The 21,652-nt window shown below is 47.2% G+C and overlaps 1 protein-coding gene across 1 annotated transcript in view; it reads left to right on the plus strand.

The window, feature by feature from the left end:
- Window positions 1-2,084: 2,084 nt before the first annotated feature.
- Window positions 2,085-21,652, plus strand: part of rapgef5a (Rap guanine nucleotide exchange factor (GEF) 5a) — a 60,930-nt gene continuing 41,362 nt past the window's right edge. Inside the window, exons 1-4 of the mRNA XM_030411785.1 lie at window positions 2,085-2,499; window positions 16,283-16,333; window positions 19,770-19,876; window positions 20,369-20,490. Coding sequence (XP_030267645.1) covers window positions 2,356-2,499; window positions 16,283-16,333; window positions 19,770-19,876; window positions 20,369-20,490 — 424 coding nt within the window. The 5' untranslated portion in view covers window positions 2,085-2,355. The remainder of the gene's footprint in view (window positions 2,500-16,282; window positions 16,334-19,769; window positions 19,877-20,368; window positions 20,491-21,652) is intronic.

The raw sequence follows: 21,652 nt of genomic DNA on the forward strand, positions 1-21,652 counted from the left end.
GAGGAGACGGACCCGGTGTCTCGCCTCCCTCAGAGGAGACGGACCCGGTGTCTCGCCTCCATCTGAGGAGACGGACCCGGTGTCTCGCCTCCATCTGAGGAGACGGACCCGGTGTCTCGCCTCCCTCTGAGGAGACGGACCCGGTGTCTCGCCTCCCTCTGAGGAGACGGACCCGGTGTCTCGCCTCCCTCTGAGGAGACGGACCCGGTGTCTCGCCTCCATCTGAGGAGACGGACCCGGTGTCTCGCCTCCCTCTGAGGAGACGGACCCGGTGTCTCGCCTCCATCTGAGGAGACGGACCCGGTGTCTCGCCTCCATCAGAGGAGACGGACCCGGTGTCTCGCCTCCATCTGAGGAGACGGACCCGGTGTCTCGCCTCCCTCAGAGGAGACGGACCCGGTGTCTCGCCTCCCTCTGAGGAGACGGACCCGGTGTCTCGCCTCCCTCAGAGGAGACGGACCCGGTGTCTCGCCTCCATCTGAGGAGACGGACCCGGTGCTTCGCCTCCCTCTGAGGAGACGGACCCGGTGTCTCGCCTCCCTCTGAGGAGACGGACCCGGTGTCTCGCCTCCCTCAGAGGAGACGGACCCGGTGTCTCGCCTCCCTCTGAGGAGACGGACCCGGTGTCTCGCCTCCCTCTGAGGAGACGGACCCGGTGTCTCGCCTTCCTCTGAGGAGACGGACCCGGTGTCTCGCCTCCCTCTGAGGAGACGGACCCGGTGTCTCGCCTCCATCTGAGGAGACGGACCCGGTGTCTCGCCTCCATCAGAGGAGACGGACCCGGTGTCTCGCCTCCCTCTGAGGAGACGGACCCGGTGTCTCGCCTTCCTCTGAGGAGACGGACCCGGTGTCTCGCCTCCCTCTGAGGAGACGGACCCGGTGTCTCGCCTCCATCTGAGGAGACGGACCCGGTGTCTCGCCTCCATCAGAGGAGACGGACCCGGTGTCTCGCCTCCCTCTGAGGAGACGGACCCGGTGTCTCGCCTCCATCTGAGGAGACGGACCCGGTGTCTCGCCTCCATCAGAGGAGACGGACCCGGTGTCTCGCCTTCCTCTGAGGAGACGGACCCGGTGTCTCGCCTCCATCAGAGGAGACGGACCCGGTGTCTCGCCTTCCTCTGAGGAGACGGACCCGGTGTCTCGCCTTCCTCTGAGGAGACGGACCCGGTGTCTCGCCTCCATCTGAGGAGACGGACCCGGTGTCTCGCCTTCCTCTGAGGAGACGGACCCGGTGTCTCGCCTCCATCTGAGGAGACGGACCCGGTGTCTCGCCTCCATCAGAGGAGACGGACTCGGTGTCTCGCCTCCCTCAGAGGAGACGGACCCGGTGTCTCGCCTCCATCTGAGGAGACGGACCCGGTGTCTCGCCTTCCTCTGAGGAGACGGACCCGGTGTCTCGCCTCCATCTGAGGAGACGGACCCGGTGTCTCGCCTCCATCAGAGGAGACGGACCCGGTGTCTCGCCTCCATCTGAGGAGACGGACCCGGTGTCTCGCCTCCATCAGAGGAGACGGACCCGGTGTCTCGCCTCCATCAGAGGAGACGGACCCGGTGTCTCGCCTCCCTCTGATGAGATGGACCCGGTGTCTCGCCTCCATCTGAGGAGACGGACCCGGTGTCTCGCCTCCCTCTGATGAGATGGACCCGGTGTCTCGCCTTCCTCTGAGGAGACGGACCCGGTGTCTCGCCTCCATCAGAGGAGACGGACCCGGTGTCTCACCTCCATCAGCTCCTCTCCTGTGTCAGCTCACCTGGCTCAGGTCACACTGGCTCCACCCTGACACATCCACCCTCCCATACTCTCTGTGGCAGCTCTTTGTTTACCTATGGAAATCTGAGCCAGGTGATGTGATGACGTAGCCCTACTGCTGTTCTCCCCTCCCCCCTCAGACTCTCTCACCTTTAGTAGCTGCTGACGTGTGACTGAATACACATCTATCTGAAGCTTGGATGTCAGAATGACCGTTAAAATGTGACGTTTTATAAACGCACTTCGCTCTTTACCTTCGTCAGAGCGGTGAGAGAATGAAAGGTGGAAGTGATGCAACGTTTCTGTGCACCTGTGACCCCCTCCCCCTCTCCCCCCTCCCCCCTCCTCTCTGCCTACACGCACATCCACGCACCAACCTGGTAGTCCCGAGGAGCGGGACGCGCGAGCCGTTGGGTGGAGCAGCAGCGTCGCGTGCTGCGGAACACACTCAGTAGGTCGAGTGGGCGCGCGCGGTTTGGTTGCAGATGCAGGTCGCGGAGTGTGAGCGCGAGGCGGGGGGAAATGGCGAACGGGCGCGGGCGGCGTCGCGACTCGTGAGGATACAGTAGAACCCGGAGCGAGACAGCGGGACGGAGCACCGAACCATGGAGGACTCCGAGCCCGCAGAGGACGGCTTGCTCGCCGGCTTGCGGTGGAACCGGAGCGCACGGGACCAGGCTCAGCTCAAACACAAAATCCGGGATCTGCCGGGGTTACTGAAGCACGGGCTGCACCTGCGGAAGAAGAGCGTGAGTGTTGAAACCTGTCCCTCCGTCTGTCCCTGTTCTCCGTGTGACGGTCTGTCCAACCGTCAGTCTGCGCGAGGCTGTTTCATAACCCCGTCACGACTCAGGTGTTTTCATTTTGATACGAGCGTTACTGTCGCAGAGTGTGTGTGTGTGTGTGTGTGTGTCTGTGGGCTGTGTGTGTGTGTGTGTGTGTGTGTGTATGCGCGCGTACGTGTGTGTGTGTGTGTATGCGCGCGTACGCGTGTGTGTGTGTGTATATGCGCGCGCACGCGCTCTACATCCATAATAACCAATTGCTGTTGGACATCATACCTTCACACTCCGGTAGTCAAGGCAACACTAACACACACACACACACACACACACACACACACACACACACAGCCCACAGACACACACACACACACACACACAGCCCACAGACACACACACACACACACACACACAGCCCACAGACATCTATATGTGCATGTTTATACACAATTTGCAGCTACATAACTAACCATTTTAATTATTGATGACTGATAGAAGGTGGAAATGGGTCTCAGGTTCTGAAAGGTTCTGAAGGGTTCTGAGAGGCTCTGAGAGGTTCTGAAGGGTTCTGAGAGGTTCTGAGAAGTGATGTCTTTTCACAACTGGGACATTCAGTTTAAGATTGATGGACAAAAGAGAAAAACAGCAGATCGTCACATGTGAGGAAGCTGAAGATGAAACATATTGTGAATTTTTGTTTGATCAAACATTAACCGGTCGTCCAATGATCCCTTAAAGATCTCTGAATGGACAGTCTGTTATTTTCACCTTTATTCTCGTGTAAACACGGCATCACCGGTCCAAATGGGCCAAGTCTGTGAATCAGCCATCTGTAGGCCATCTCCTGGGTCCTCTGGTTCTGCTTTGTGTCTGTCGCTCTGCTGAGCAGTAAATGTGTGTGTCCTGATGTGAAACCAACACACCTGACAGGACAAATATCTGCTCGCAGTGTCAGCGCCGCTTATCTTCATCGGCGGCGGCAGCCAGTTCAAAACACTTCCCTGATTCCCTGTGTGGCATCAGAGACACAGTGCCAGGACTTCCTGTCCCAACAGACCCACATGTGATAAATCTATGCAACCTTTGTTACGTGAAGCCACATCTGACTGAGGAGCAGAGGAACAGCTGGTGTCACATCAGCACTGATCTATTGTGTTGACTAATCAATGATAGAAAATCCTGTAATGACTTCCAGCCCAGAGAAACAACACTGTATAAAGAACGGATCACTTCAGAGTGTGTGCCGCACCAGATCATCTGTTATTGTTCATTTCCTGTGACCGAACTGTGTGTGTGTGCGTGTGATGACGTGTGTGTGTGTGTGATCGAGCTGTGTGTGTGTGTGTGTGTGATGAGGTGTGTGTGTGTGTGTGTGTGTGTGTGTGTGTGTGTGTGTGATCGAGCTGTGTGTGTGTGTGTGTGTGTGATGAGGTGTGTGTAAGTAGTGTAAAGGTATGGCTGTTCTGTGCAGACTGGTTCTCTCTGGCGGTTGTTCGTCTTCACCTGGCGCACACACAGTCACACACTTGTTTTTGTATATGCACATGTGAATTCTCCAGACAGATGAGGAGAGGATCTGCCATGCTTTGTGTTTGTACCACACTACAATAGCACTCAAAATAGCTAACGCTAAATGCTAAAAGGAAATCGGTGACATGAGCTCAGATGATGTCGCCTCTTAATGGTGGACACCTGTGCACATCTTTTATCTCTTCCTGTTTTCTTCTTCTTGCATTTCCAATCCTGGAAAAGCTCAAAACATCTCACATACTTAGTTTTTCTCATGTGTGTGCCGACAGCTGAAACTTGTGTTGCACAAAGCCAGCTGTCGCTTTAGCTTCCAACCTGCAGCAGCCTCACCTTTAACAGTCCTGTCTCACATTGTCCTCTGTTGTGACATGCTCCGGTATTCAATTATTAGTCCTATACTGGCTAAGGTATGACAGGAGCAGAGAGATCTGCTCGAAGGTACGCTCACCTGCTTTTCAACTTTGCTTGCACCTGTCAGGGTGCTATGTGCAGAAGTCACGCTGTAGAAGTTTGAATCAGGTCAAGTCAAAGTTTATTACAGCCCAGTATCACAAAGCGTGACTGAAAGGGTTGTACATGTAAACATACCAGAAATTAAACAACATTAACAAGCTCTGACCTCAGACTACAACCTGAGACTACAACCTGAGACTACAACCAGAGACTACAACCTCAGACTACAACCAGAGACTACAACCAGAGACTACAACCTCAGACTACAACCAGAGACTACAACCAGAGACTACAACCAGAGACTACAACCTCAGACTACAACCAGAGACTACAACCAGAGACTACAACCTCAGACTACAACCAGAGACTGCAACCTGAGACTACAACCAGAGACTACAACCTGAGACTACAACCTCAGACTACAACCAGAGACTACAACCTCAGACTACAACCAGAGACTACAACCAGAGACTACAACCTCAGACTACAACCAGAGACTGCAACCTGAGACTACAACCAGAGACTACAACCAGAGACTACAACCTCAGACTACAACCAGAGACTGCAACCTGAGACTACAACCTGAGACTACAACCAGAGACTACAACCTCAGACTACAACCAGAGACTACAACCAGAGACTACAACCAGAGACTACAACCTCAGACTACAACCAGAGACTACAACCAGAGACTACAACCAGAGACTACAACCTCAGACTACAACCAGAGACTACAACCTGAGACTACAACCTGAGACTACAACCTGAGACTAAAACCTGAGACTACAACCTCAGACTACAACCAGAGACTACAACCTGAGACTACAACCTAACTACAACCAGAGACTACAACCAGAGACTACAACCTCAGACTACAACATGAGACTACAACCAGAGACTACAACCTCAGACTACAACCTCAGACTACAACCTCAGACTACAACCTCAGACTACAACCTCAGACTACAACCTCAGACTACAACCAGAGACTACAACCTCAGACTACAACCAGAGACTACAACCTGAGACTACAACCTGAGACTACAACCTCAGACTACAACCAGAGACTACAACCTCAGACTACAACCAGAGACTACAACCAGAGACTACAACCTGAGACTACAACCAGAGACTACAACCTGAGACTACAACCAGAGACTACAACCTCAGACTACAACCAGAGACTACAACCTCAGACTACAACCTGAGACTACAACCTGAGCGTACAACCTGAGCGTACAACCTGAGCGTACAACCAGAGACTACACCCAGAGACTACACCCAGAGACTACAACCAGAGACTACAACCAGAGAATACAACCTGAGAGTACAACCTGAGACTACAACCAGAGACTACAACCTCAGACTACAACCAGAGACTGCAACCTGAGACTACAACCTGAGACTACAACCTGAGACTACAACCTCAGACTACAACCAGAGACTACAACCTGAGACTACAACCTCAGACTACAACTTCAGACTACAACTTCAGACTACAACCTGAGACTACAACCTGAGACTACAACCTGAGACTACAACCAGAGACTACAACCTCAGACTACAACCTGAGACTACAACCTCAGGTTACAACCTCAGACTACAACCTCAGACTACAACCTCAGACTACAACCTGAGAGTACAACCTGAGACTACAACCTGAGAGTACAACCTGAGACTACAACCTGAGCGTACAACCAGAGAATACAACCTGAGCGTACAACCAGAGAATACAACCTGAGCGTACAACCAGAGACTACAACCAGAGAGTACAACCAGAGACTACAACCTGAGACTACAACCTCAGGTTACAACCTCAGACTACAACCTCAGACTACAACCTCAGACTACAACCTGAGAGTACAACCTGAGACTACAACCTGAGAGTACAACCTGAGACTACAACCTGAGCGTACAACCAGAGAATACAACCTGAGCGTACAACCAGAGAATACAACCTGAGCGTACAACCAGAGACTACAACCAGAGAGTACAACCAGAGACTACAACCAGAGACTACAACCTGAGACTACAACCTGAGACTACAACCTGAGACTACAACTAGAGACTACAACTAGAGACTACAACCTGAGACTACAACCTGAGCGTACAACCAGAGACTACAACCTGAGCGTAAGACCTGAGCGTACAACCAGAGACTACAACCAGAGACTACAACCTCAGACTACAACCTCAGACTACAACCTGAGAGTACAACCTGAGACTACAACCTGAGACTACAACCAGAGACTACAACCAGAGACTACAACCAGAGACTACAACCTCAGACTACAACCAGAGACTACAACCTCAGACTACAACTTCAGACTACAACCTCAGACTACAACCAGAGACTAGAACCTCAGACTACAACCTGAGACTACAACCTCAGGTTACAACCTCAGACTACAACCTCAGACTACAACCTGAGAGTACAACCTGAGACTACAACCTGAGACTACAACCTGAGACTACAACCTGAGCGTACAACCAGAGAGTACAACCTGAGCGTACAACCAGAGACTACAACCTGAGACTACAACCTGAGCGTACAACCTGAGACTACAACTAGAGACTACAACTAGAGACTACAACTAGAGACTACAACCTGAGACTACAACCTGAGCGTACAACCAGAGACTACAACCTGAGCGTACAACCTGAGACTACAACTAGAGACTACAACTAGAGACTACAACTAGAGACTACAACCTGAGACTACAACCTGAGCGTACAACCAGAGAATACAACCTGAGCGTACAACCAGAGACTACAACCTGAGACTACAACCTGAGCGTACAACCTGAGACTACAACTAGAGACTACAACTAGAGACTACAACTAGAGACTACAACCTGAGACTACAACCTGAGCGTACAACCTGAGACTACAACTAGAGACTACAACCAGAGACTACAACTAGAGACTACAACCTGAGACTACAACCTGAGCGTACAACCAGAGACTACAACCAGAGACTACAACCTGAGCGTACAACCTGAGACTACAACTAGAGACTACAACTAGAGACTACAACCAGAGACTACAACCTGAGCGTACAACCTGAGAGTACAACCTGAGACTACAACCTGAGACTACAACCTCAGACTACAACCTCAGACTACAACCTCAGACTACAACCTGAGACTACAACCTGAGACTACAACCTGAGAGTACAACCTGAGACTCTGACCTCAGCTGTAGCTCAGCTGTAGCTGGTAGAGCGGGTTGTCTAGTAATCGGAAGGTTGCTGGTTCATATCCCGGCTCCTCCTAGCTGTATGTCAAAGTGTCCTTGAGCAAGAATCTGAACTCCCCAAATTGCTTGTGTGTGTGTTGTAAAGGTGGTCAGTAGACTGGATAAGCACTGTAGAAATGTAAGTTCGTAAAGAATATTTAAGAAAACATACTGAAGTGAGACGACACAATATGTGAAAAAGAAGGTAACACACACACAACACATCTGTAACCGCGCACACACAGAAGAAGAGGAGGAGAGATGAACATTTACGTCTGACTGGTGAAAAGACGTGTTCAGTTTCTTTTGAAGGAGTCGGCGGAGCCTCTGACTGGGTAGGAAGAAAAAAAGTGAGGCTTGTTAGGAGAAGAGCCACGAACGTACTGATGTGTGATTTATTGTTGGCAGGGCTCCACAATGATTCTTCACACTGGTTGCACAGCACTGTGTTATGTTGCGTTATTTACGTGCACCAGCACATAATGTAGGTGCACCCAATAATACACTTGACATTAATTCTTAAACAACAGCTTTTGGTTGCCCTGGCAGGAGCTGTGAGGAGACGCAGCTGGACTCAGGAGGTGAAGCTGTGCTGGTTTTAGTAGTAAACAGCTCAGTCATCTCAGATTTGACACTTGTTGATCAGACAAAGTTGCGTACCAGGACATAAGCACAGTGGACTTATAACACACGTATGGACCCCTGCTGAGGAAATGCAGCAGAGCTCAGGCTGCCATTGGTTGAGCTGGCCACGGACAGATGCTGACAGAAGCTGATTGGTTGAAACTTGTTCACTATTGTGGACTGTTAGCTTTGGCTGGATTGTGTTGCTGATACCAGAACAAGGGCAGAATCAGTGTTTGTGACGGCGTGACACATGAAACTTTGTTCAGAGAAAACGCTGCCAGCAGAAAACATGCGACCAGTGAGGCTTTCTAGATGCTCACTCTGTTTTATTGTGTTAAAATACAAAGTGCAGAGGTTCAGATGTACACGGAGTACATTGTGACTGAAGGCTTCTTTAAGTAGATCAATCAGTAGAAAATGAAAACCTCCAACACAAACACAAGCTGTTCCACCTTGTAATAGTGGCTTGTTTGGACCGTGTGTGTGTCTGTGTGTGTGTGTGTGTGTGTGTGTGTGTGTGTGCTGGTACGTGGTTTCATCGTGCTGTTTTGTTCGGGTTGCTTCATTGTTCTTTCTACTTTTATCGATTTGAATGACTAACATGAATAGAAATGCTCCTGCAGCACCACACACAATCCTGAATTCTCATTTTTAAATGTGGCATCTGGACGTGTATGACATAAAACAGCCGTTACACTTGTGAATAAAAGCTTGAACACAAACTATAGACTCCACCCACAAACACAATAAGTAAATGTGCTGAACAGTTTGCTGCTCAAGATTTATCATTCAGGCTGTAAAATGAGATTATCACAGTCATGATGTGAGTTTACAGGCTGTATGTTTGCTGTCTCAGAAGAGAAGTGATAATATTCCTCAGAAGCAGTATACATGCAGCAAACACGCTGCTGATGTGTTTTATGTCTGCCAGCAATATTTCACATCCAGAACGGCATTAAGCATCCAGATCAGAAAGATGGAGAGAGAGAACCTCCACACATCCTCACAGCTGAACCAACCTGCACATCACAGAACAGCTGAACCAACAACAACTCAATCTGCTCATAACACATGACAGACAACAAGGACCAGACCAACCTGAGAGCGTCTGTATTGTTATTGTGAGTTTTTAACCCACAAAAGAGTTGACCTGAGCAACCGTTGGACATTCAGGCAGAATACACAATATTAACACACTCTCAGTAGAGTGTATAACTCCGCCATGACTCAACAGTCCCCTTATTCACTCATAGATACAAGTCACCTGACTCACCTGATATCTGTCATCAGGCCTGATGAGTCGTTGCCTGAAAAATTATCAAAAATGGCAAAAAACCACCCAATCTCACGTCGGGACCCGGGACCCGGGACCCGGACCCGGGACCCAGGACCCGGAACCATCAGTGTGGTGGAATCATTCTGTAGTTTTTGTGTCATCCGTCTGACAAACCGACCGACCAACAAACCGACGTGGGTGAAAACATCACGTCTTTTGCAGAGGTAATGATTACATGATCAAAACTCTCCCTGAACCTTTTTCTGTTGATGGATAACTCTCGTTCTAAATCACTACGCTGCAGTGTGGAGACGCCAGAGGTCATGTGGCTGCTGGCAGGAAGCCGTCGGCTGTGACTGGGTTTCTTAGCAGCCTGACGTGTCTGTTTGTGTGTGTGTTGTGTTCATGTAGCTGCTGCGATGTCTCCATTTTGACTTCCTGGTCTGACGGATCTGTGCAGCAGACGTCAGCTCAGTGTGGAGTGTGTGAGCAGGCAGACCTGCTGCAGCTCTGCTCTGGGCTCAGCATCTGATCTGAGAGTAATTCATTTCTTTCACATAATGACCTCACTCTCTGTCTTTGCCTGTCAGCATGTGCTCTCTCTTTATAGCTCGTCCCTCCTCATTCATCTCCTCCTCTCTTCTCCTTCCTTCACTCTCTTTTGGCCTCCGGTATAGTGACGGCAGTGGGCTGTCCACCTGTGATGGAGGAGTGTGTGTTGGTGAGGCTCACAGGAACATGGCCAGCGGATATTCCTCTCGTATGAATGAAACGCCTCCTCCTCGAGCTCTGGTGTGTCCTGAGTGTGTTCGTGAGAAGAGATGATGGAGGAGAAACAAAGACCTCTCCAGAGATCTGGATTCACCAGACGGGGAGACAAAGAGATGGAGAGATAAGATAGAGCGACCACGACAAAAGAGAGAAGGAAGGAGGAAGACGGAGAGAGAGAGAGGGAGAGTCAGAAACAATTAATGTAGTGTGTGTGCTCGGCTGGCTGGTGTGCAGTCAACGCTGCACGTCTTCAGACACGACGCCCCAAATAAGCTCTCGTCTTTCCTGATTCCTGGAAGACGTCTGCACGGAGCTGCCGGTTTTTCACAGGCCAAAACTGAGCCCTTTTAAAAATGTGTTGCATTGTAGGTAAATCTGAAACTGCAGCCTGGGGTTTTATTGTGAGTGAGGAAGAACTCTGTCACCTCCAGCTACCTCTGTGATCTCCCATTTTAAATATCTGTATTCCAGTTGGGCTGCCAGTCGCTTTGACCTGAAAGCTTAGAAATGTCTAACATGGCCACGGTAATCAATGTCCAGATCCATGTTTGGAGGGAGATGCTGCGATGACCCGACAGGAAAAAGGCAATAGACTGATGAAGAGCAAGAAATAAAGAGAAAAACAAGCGTGTGCACGTGATACAACCTTCGTCCCTCGTCCAACCTTTGATTTTCATGTTGTCACTGAAAAACAGTTTCAGTCTCAAGGCTCATTCATTCACAGTTTTTGGATACGGACCGAGATGATTTTCCGGACTCTGCATTCATTTCATCTTTATCTCTGCACGAGTTCTGATACAGACCAGCGGAGCGGTACCTCCGGCAGTCGTAGGAGTGTGGCCAACAGTTCAAGTGAACCACGATCACAGGACAAGAGAAGAGAAGAGGTTCTGAAAATGGCAGAACTTTTTGAGGAGAGGTCATGTTGGTGATGGAAGTTTTAAACATCTGTAGGATGTTACTTCACCTTTGGCACAGAGACGGTTAACACAGAGCAGCTGGCAGATGACTGGACGGGAACTGTGATAGTGACTGTGAACTATATATAATGATTATTATATTATAATATAATAGAGGTGCAGAATGTTTACTTTTTGGCAAGGCTAAAGGCCCCCACACACCGCCCAGACGTCCAACTGCCTTATCCGACCACTCCGTTGCCTCTTGTCTGACCCGTTCGGCAGAAAAGGTGCATTGAACACACCGCTTCGACGTGCTGCCTACGCCACAGTAGCGTGTACGTTCTGCGCTTGCGCGAGATGCAATAAGCGGGTGGCGCTTGTGTTGTGAGTTGTAAACGAGAACCTTATGCACGCAACTCTCTTTACTTTCGATCAAAACGAAACTTAACTATTTCCGATAAAAAACAGCTGCATACTAAACATGCAGCGAGGCATTACCAAACTTACACAAATTAATTCGTCCTGAACGGACATAACAACTAGTCTGATGCCACTACTGCAAAACATGAAAACGGGGAATGACGGAACGGAGTGCATAGAAAAACAATGCGCACACAGTATTCCGTCCCTCCCACACGCCGTGCTGATTCGCCAGCACACCGCCAATCAGAACGGCCATTCAGCTGGCACACAACCAATCAGAGAATCCAATGGCTCAGACGTCCGACGGCCCTCCTCCTCAGACTTCGCATGCTCAGTCGGATCCGACAACGTCCGCGCGGCTCCGAAAGCTTCCGACAGAGCCGAACACACCAAACATATTTGTTCCCGACCTCGTCCGAGTCTCTCCAAACGCTTCAGACGTCCAACGGTTGGGCTGGTGTGTTCCTGCCTTAAGTGTTTCCCTCTATTTCCAGTCATTATGCTAAGCTAAGCTAATTGTCTGCTTCCTGTAGCCTTATCTTCTAAAACCCTCGGCAAAAAGCAAATATGCATATTTCCCAAAATGTCAACGAGCTTCTGTGTGTGTGTGTGTGTGTGTGTGTGTGTCTGTGTCTGTGTGTCTCTGTGTGTGTGTGTGTGTGTGTGTCTGTGTGTCTCTGTGTGTGTGTGTGTCTGTGTGTCTCTGTGTGTGTGTGTGTGTCAGACAGCATCACGTCTGTAATGAGGATCACACTCACTGCTCGTCATCTCTCTAATCATCCCTCTGTTTCATGTTCTCGCAGCTCAAAGCCACAGCTGTGGATTTCTCCCGCTCGCCGTCTTTGTCTTACACTTTTCTTTATTTCACGATTACAATTAAAATGATCTGTCTGTCTCTCGCTGCCTCAACTGTCTTGCTCTCCATCTGTCTTGCTCACACCTCTGTCATACATCTACAGACAGTTGGATTTTGTTCCTCTCTTCTTCCTCGGCCTGCAGCCCAACACATTTGTGTTTCTCCGTCTGCATCAGTTCTCCACGGCTGCTGAGGTGCTTTTTGTTTGTTCCATCATTAGATCTCCCTGTTTCTCTCTATCCGTCCTCATCTGATGGTTTGTTAATGTCAGCCAGCGAGCGGTGGAGGGCAGCAGCCCAGGCTCGGTTTTATATGTGAGGGTTTCCAGAGGGAATCAAACCCACAACTCTATCAGTGATCCTGCTTCACAGTGCGCTCACAGACCAGTTGCACTGCTATTGCAGCAGGTTCTCATCTGTCTGTATTTTAACGAAGGCTGGCAACGTGATCATCATCCTAATGCAAGTCTACACTTTGCATTTTGATCAGCGCGCTCTCAGAGAAGTTCTCGTAAAATGTACAAATTATTTTCACCCTCACATTTTTTGACAGTAGTCAACAGATTATACAAATCTCTGTAAATCATCTTTGACAGCAATCACAGTGTTTGAGTTTTTGAGTGTGTGGATAAACTGGACACCATATTTTCCCCTGTCAGTGCAAAACTGCTCAAGTTGGGTCGGGTTGCGTGGAGAGAAGATTCAAGGTCCGATTGAGTCTGTCCTGATAGAACTGTGTTGTTGTCTTGGATCAACTCTTGCTCTTGCCAAGTCAGCATTCTCTGTCAGACAGCAGCAAGTCTTTCTCCAGGATTATTCTGTATTTTGCTGCGTTCACTTTACTCTCTATCTTCAGACTGTTGTGAGGCCCGCTGCAGGAACACGGGCCCTCTGAACGACAGTGGCTCGACCCGACAACACAGTGAGATGGTATAAAAACTTGATTTTGGTCTCAGAAGCGTTGACACTTTGTTTAACTTTAAGTTGCTTTGACATTCCAGTCCTAAAAGTGACTCTGTGTCAGTGTCACTTAATGGCCATTGTCACTGCTCTTTTGTGTAGACTCTCAGTTTTAGTCCATATTCACACGGCTCCCCTCTCTCTCTCCTGGGCGTGATGCTGGATAATGATATGCTGTCATGTTCCAGATTGCATGTTACATAAACATCTGGAATCTGACAACGAGTTACCATTTCACTGCTTCACAACTGATCCCCAACTTAAAGACAATGGATAGTGAAGACCTGGAGGAACATTGGGCCATATTTCAAGATGAGAACAACATATTTGATCAGCAGCTAGCTACAGTTAGCATTCAGCCACATCAGAGCCTGTGATGTAGGACGCACATGAACTCATCTAATTTCAAGGGTACCTGACACACACTGTACCTGCAGACTCTGCATGCAGCGATCCACCAATCACATTAGTTCTTATTCAGTGTGCTGAAGCAGACCAGCGCCTGCACATGGAGTGAGTCGCTGCTAACAACATTGAAAAATGAGCAACGAACAAGAGAAAATCACGAAAACAAAGACTTGGTGCCAAAAAGAAAAGCAACGTCAGTTATCTGGAATTATTTCGGCTACAAGAAGGATGATATTGACCCAACACGTGTTCTGTGTCGACGGTGTGTTGCATCTGTTGCCACAACGAGAGGTAACACAACTCATTTGTTTGACCATTTACGTCGGTACCACACAGCAGAGTCCTGCACGGGTCTTATTTTGAAAACTCGCCCGTACACGCCATACTTAAAACTGCATCCGACCCGTTTTCCTACAGTAGCACAAATTACATTTCGCACCCGAGCGACCCGATAAATTGTTACCGACGCCCGACCCGCACCCGAAGGAAAATTAGACAGACGTAATTTCTATAAATGAAAGTAAGCCAGCTGGGGAATGGAAGTTCTGGGAGGGCGCAAGCACGCATGAACCAGCTCATATGAAATATAAATGCTTATCATTTTTGAAATGCAGCATAACATAAAGTGCTGTTCAGGTCATCTGATGAAAATTCCTGTATTATTTCATATCGCAATATATATCGCAGGGTTAAAACAAATCGCAATGTCAGTTTTTTCCAATATCGTGCCGCCCTAATTTAGAGTCTCTGTTATTTATGCCTTTCTTGTCATATCATGTAACACTATGGAACAGTACCGTGGTCATGTCGATCGATGTCCCTCCGAGCTTCACTTTCAGTTGCTAGTTGCTGATTTATCAGGAAGCAGTGAAATAATGAACGAGTCATCGGATTCTCTACGTTACAGGATTATGAACCTGGATCACTGCAGTGCGCCGTCTGAACTGAGTGTGATGATGAGGAACATTTGTGCGTTTCACAGATTTGATTGGAAAAGTAAAAATGATATGAAACAACATGTTGACATGTCACAGTAGGAAAAGCACAGGTGTGAATAATAAAGTTAATATGATGGCCGTGCTGGTTCGGTGTCTCGGCTGACTGCCACGCTTGAATAGACGAGAGCCTTAGTCTGTTCTCTGAGTCACACCTGTTACACCTTCATCCCGACCGCGCTGACTGAATAATGAAAACGTTTGCTGTGGCTGTGTAGATTTAGCCAGGCAGCCAGCTAGCCAGCTCTTGGACCTCATAGATCAGTTATGTGTATGTAACCTAAAGATCAGCTGTCACGCCCTGATAACACACAGGTGACCTCCATTCACATGAAACACAAGGCTGCACTGGTGACATCTTCAGGTGTGTCGGTCAGGTAGACACTGAGCTTTGGTTACCTTTTGATGTGTGTCAGTAGAGATTGTTCAGGTGACATCAGAGAGTCTGTTGATCGTGTCATAAAGCCTCTTTACCTTTTGTGATTCAGAGCTGTAAAACAATAAATCACGAGTGATCACTTTACCGACACGATAACGTCTCCTGGTGTCGGCTGGAAGTAACGGATTACACTTTTCAAAGTAGTGCTACTAAATAATATAATGTTTTAACATGTTAATATTGAGTGTTGGCCAAATGTTAGCAGTAATAAAACAGTTACACATGTGAAAGTGAGGAGGTACCTTACAATGCATCACACTCAGCAGTGAGGAGCCCAGAAGGCTGCACGTCGTGCTGGTTCTGCTCTGCTTGATCCAACACTTACTATCATTTCTAATCTGCTTTATGACCCGTGTGTCAACAGAGTGTCAGTGCTGCCATCCAGCTCCTCCAGCGCCACAATAATCCATAAAGATTAAGAGTTTGTTTCCTGATGGGGGAGCGGAGGTGGAGTGGATACGCCCGGGGAAAAGGCAGCATACAACATGTTGATAAGAACCCTGAAGACGTATCGTGTTGGACACACACTTCCTTTTTATTGCTGTGGAATTGACTTGATACACATCTTTGTATTAAAGTTTACTGTGTCACTGGATTCATTGACGAGCGCTTCAGTAACCGTGTCACTGTTTGGATCTGATAATCACGCTGACAAGTCAGAATGAATGATCACGTTCTTAAGGTGTGCTGCGCTGATTGTTCAAACAGAACCTGACTAATGCTTCCAAAATGGTAAAACTGGTCCGACTCATGTTACAGTCTGTTTGTTCAGTGTGTGTGTGTGTGTGTGTGTGTGTGTGTGTGTGTGTGTGTGTGTGTGTGTGTGTCTCACTGTGGTTAGCTCTGACAGTTTTTGTGTTTTATGTTTCAACAGCAATCACCTGACACTATCCCTGGACCAAGCAGTGGACCTGCAGTACACAAGGTAAGGGCACGCATGCACACACACACACACACACACACACACACACACACACACACACACACACACACACACACACACACACACACAGGTGATGTCATCCTTTTAGTTTTGCTTTAAAGCAAAAGTGTGTTTGTTTTGCCCCAAAACAGATGACATCACTAATGATACCTGGACCTTTTCCAAGCTAGTTTCACCAACTACACACTGACAGACACACACACACACACACACACACACACACACACACACACACACACACACTCACTCAGAGTGTGTTAATTTGTCATGCATTGTTATAATGCGGTTTGTCATATACCTCAGCGTGCGCCCTGAGGCCTCAGGCCTGATGATTCTTTCTGTAAAGAAATCTAAAGTTTAAAGTTGGAACAGATCAACATCTGAAGCTGGGTCAGGAAGGTCTTTATTTTGTGAGGTTGGTTGTATTTCTATATTTTTCTTTCATATTTTGCTTCATTGGAATCCAACACTGGTGTGGTGCTCAGAGCAGCAGCTGCTGGTAAAATCCTGCCTATGAACCCTTGAGCAGGGAGATGCTTTCTACAAACCCCAATTCCAATAAAGCTGGGACGTTGTGTAAAACATAAATAAAAACAGAAAACAGTGATTTGCAAAACCTTTCCAAATTATATTCAATTGAATACACAAAACAACAAGATATTTAATGTTGTAACTGATAAACTTTATTGTTTTTGTTCAGATATTCACTCACTTTGAATTTGATGCCTACAACACGTTAAAGATCTGGGACCGCTGCATGTTTACCACTGTGTTACATCACCTTTCCTTTTAACAACACTCAATGACCGCTTGGATGAGGACTGAGGACACTAATTGTTAAAGTGTTGTAGGTGGAATTTTTCCCATTCTTGCTTGATATACGACTGCAGTTGCTTAACAGTCCGAGGCCTCCGCTGTCATATTTTGCCCTTCATAACGCGCCACACATTTTCAATGGCAGACAGGTCTGTGCTGCAGGCAGGCCAGTCTGGTACCTGCAGTCTTTTACTATGAAGCCACGCTGCTGTAACACGTGCAGAATGTGGCTCCGCATTGTCTTCCATAAATAAGCAGGGACGTCTCTGAAAAAGACGTTGCTTGGATGGCAGCATATGTTTCTCCCAAACCTGTATGTACCTTTCAGCATTTATGGTGCCTTCACAGATGTGCAAGTTACCCATGATGCTATTGGCACTAACACACCCAGACCATCACAGTTGCTGGCTTTTGAACTTTGCGCTGATAACAATCAGGATGGTCCTTTTCCATTTGGCCCTGAGGAAACTTGTCAAACCACAGCACACTTTTCCACTTTGCTTCAGTCCATCTCAGATGAGGTCGGGCCCAGAGAAGCCGCCGACATTTCTGGATGTTGTTGAAGGGCTTTCACTTTGCATGGTAGCGTTTTAACTTGCACTGGTAGATGTAGCGATGAACTGTGTTAACTGACAGTGGTTTTCTGAAGTGTTCCTGAGCCCATGTGGTGATATCCTTGACAGAACGATGTTGGTTATTAATGCAGTTTCACCTGAGGGATCGAAGGTCACGGGCATTTAATGTTGGTTTTTGGCCTCGCCGCATACATGCAGAGATTTCTCCAGATTCTCTGAATCTTTTGATGATATTATTGACTGTAGATGATGAAATCCCTCAATTTCTTGCAATTGTACATTGAGAAATGTTGTTCTTTAACTGTAAGACTATTTGACCACGCAGCTGGTCACAGCTGGTCACAGCTGGTCACAAAGCGGTGAACCTCGCTCCATCCTTGCTTGTGAACGATTGAGCCTTTCAGGGATGCTCCTTTTATATCCAATCATGGCACTCACCTGTTTCCAATTAACCTGTTCACCTGTGGAATGTTCCTAACAGGTGTTTGTTAAGCATTCCTCAACTGTCCCAGTCTTTTGCTGCCCCTGTTCCAGCTATTTTGGAACGTGTTGCAGGCATCCAATTCAAAATGAGTGAATATCTGCACAAAACCAATAAAGTTTGAACATTAAATATCTTGTCTATGTCATGTATTCAGTTGAATTTAAGTTGAAAAGGATTTGCAAATCATTGTATTCTGTTTTTATTTACGTTTTACACAACGTCCCAACTTCATTGGAATTGGGGTTTATAAAAGGAGCCCAAATCAGAATTTGCCAAACCAGTCCAAATATTCTTAATCCTTATTTTTCTATTTGTTTAAGATATTTGTCTAGAAAATGCTTATCAAGAATTGATTGAATTGAACGTGGTCACTGACAGCTGGAACAATCAGTAACTATGAGATTAGTTTGAATGATTGTGACAGCAGCTGATCGCTGACGTCCACTTCCTGTCTGCCAAGCTTTGATCGGCTGCCTCGGCGGTACTGCCTGGACTGGATCTGTCCTCACACTGACAATATAACACTTTTAGATCCGTGTGAAAAACTTGTTTCAGCAGGTTGAGTCATAAATCGTTTGTCATTTTCAAATCTTGATCCAGTTTCCTGTCGAGTCATCGCGTAACTGTGCAGACTGCAGAAGGCTCAGCAGAACTGTGTGAGAGGATCAGTTGGAGGACTGGCTGCGTGGGCCGGACTGATCCCAGGTCTTTATCTCAAGACCACATGGTTGCTGAAACGATGACATCTCTGTAACGCACTTTGCGATACTTTTCTGTATGAAAAGCGCCATATAAATAAAGGTTGATTTGATTTGATCAGTTATTCTGATTTGAGGTCAGAAATCTCCTTTGAGATCAAGATTCAGTCTGTCACATACTGCAGACACGCAACACTGAATGATGAGTTCAGGTTCCACTCAGTGTTTCTCACCTGAAGACAGAACTGCACTTCCTTCTTAGTGGAACAATTACTAAGCTGATTGTTTGAATGTGTTGAAGTGTTGATGTTTCTGTCAGCTCACTTCTTTCCTGCCTTTAGTCGTCTCATGGCCTCAGACAGGGAAGCTGCTGCTGTGGGATGTGATCTGATGGAAACAGAACCAGGACCCACTCTTACAATAGTTACTCCGTAGCACTACTTTTCACAGGACCTTTTATCCAACACATGCTCTACCACCCTATTACACAACTTGTAGTGACTTCTTGGAGTGCATTTTTCCCATGACAGGATGGGGAGGAGGTCGCGTTGACACTGAACTGTGACGGAGCCTCGGCGTCCCACAGCCGCCTCCGTTCTGTAGCATGTAAACGTGAATATGAACGGAACAGAACGAGCAGCCCATGAAAACACTTTAATTGAAATACTCGTATTCACTGTGGTGTCAGCAGCAGGATGATTGCAGCGCCTCAGTCAGTGTGTCAGACTCAGGCGGTGACAGCAGCACGCCGGCTCTCTGCTACGTCCAGAGTGATGTTGTTACTGTTTTAGTCCCATTTATTAGCCATCAGTCTTATAAATGAAATGTGCTTCTCTGTGTGTCAGTCTTGTTCCCAGAGTTTTCCGTGTGCCGGTCGGAGCGTGAGGAATGCCTTCCTCTCTCATGGACCATACCCGGCTAAAGACAAGATACACCTGGCCAGAATCATACGGTACAGATGTCTGTCTGTGTGTGTGTGTGTGTGTGTGTGTCTGTGTGTGTCTGCAGAGCTGAATCGATGTGTCCGGTGAAGCACATACACCGACTCGCCCCGTCCTGATTGGCTGCTCATGTTGTTTATGCAGTAAGACTGTGACGTAGACAGCAGAGCACATAGCGGGCTGGGAATACATGTAAAGTACTGTACATACGGTACAGAGATGCGTGCAAAAACCACGTGAACATCTGGACATGAATATAAATAGATACTGTTAAACGTCACACACACACACACACACACACACACACACACACACACACACACACTAAAAGAGGTTTATCCTGAGGGACAGCAGACAGAACGTATTCAGTGTTTCAGAGGAAAAGGCTTCCAGAGAACTAATGAATAATCAATGGATATTGATTCAATAAAAAAGACGAGGCTTGTGTGGCTGCACATGTGTGCTGAAAATGTGTGTGTGTGTGTGTGTGTGTGTTTTAACAGGCGTAGCTATGTGGGCGTGGAGCTGGTGCAGTGGCTGTGTGAGCAGTGCATGTACGTGCGCTGTCGGACGACTGCTGTGCGTGTCTGGCAGGTGCTGCTGGAGCTGGGAGTCCTGCTGTCTGGTAACCACACACACACACACACACACACACACACACACACACACACACACACACACACACACACGCACACACACACACACACACTAACCTTCCAGTGACATCAGCAACAATCTACACATCTGAAAAGAGACAAAAAATGAACCAGTTGTAAATAAACTGGAGCTGTGGCTCTGTCTATCTCCTGATAATACCATTATTAAACCATGTTAACAGCTTAATGTTGAAATGGTAAATAACATTCAGAGGTAATAAATGAATAAACATGATCTCCTGCTTTTGAACATTTGCTCAGAGTCGGTGCATCGGTCGGGTTAATCCACCACGACTGACACAAAGCGTTAACTCTGGTTTTATAGTTGCCACCATGTTGCTGCTCTTTCTGTAGAATAAGAAGAGTTATTAGTGTCTTCCTCTAACCCCTAACCCTACACTCAAGGGTACATTTTAAATAACAACATGTAAATACAAGTGATGCAGAAAGCAACACTTGTCTTAAATCTTTAGGACCCTTTTTAAATGGCTTATTTTGAGTGTCATCAGCATGTTTTCACTGATTCAACATCTCTTCTTTATGGCTTTTCTCAAAGAACAACTTTACTGAGTCCTCCTTTCATCATCTTTTAATTTCACAGTCCCAAATTTTAAAGGTGTAATATGTAAGAATTGGACACCTGTCAAATGTGCATGTCAGGAGTAACCGTTGACTGCCCCTAACTTGACCTGCTGTTAGCTAGTTAGCCGTGCAGCTAGCTGTCTGGTCTGGAAGCTCTGGTGTGTGAGAGGTGCTTCAGAGTGGGATGGGCTGGAGCTAGCTGGTTAGCATGCTAACTTCTCTGGTGTTTGATCACAATCTGTTGATGACTTTTGTTAACTTTTTTTTGTAATAAAGGTTTTTAACAAAATTCTTACATATAGTCCCTTTAAAGTCTTTACTAAATAATGATAAATTAAACAAATATTTACTGACTTGTTGATTAATCCTGTACATTTGTACGATATCATATGCACATACGTCATTTAGCTTTTCATTCTGTCACCTCACGATTACTTAACGAATATGAACAGTTGAATACAGTTATTATTATGTGGCTAAAAGGTGAAGCGTTGATTACACTATAGTGATGTTTACAAACGATATACATTAATTACGTGTGAACATTGA

Source organism: Sparus aurata, chromosome 3 (assembly GCF_900880675.1).
Source record: "Sparus aurata chromosome 3, fSpaAur1.1, whole genome shotgun sequence".
Classification (NCBI taxonomy): Eukaryota; Metazoa; Chordata; class Actinopteri; order Spariformes; family Sparidae; genus Sparus; species Sparus aurata.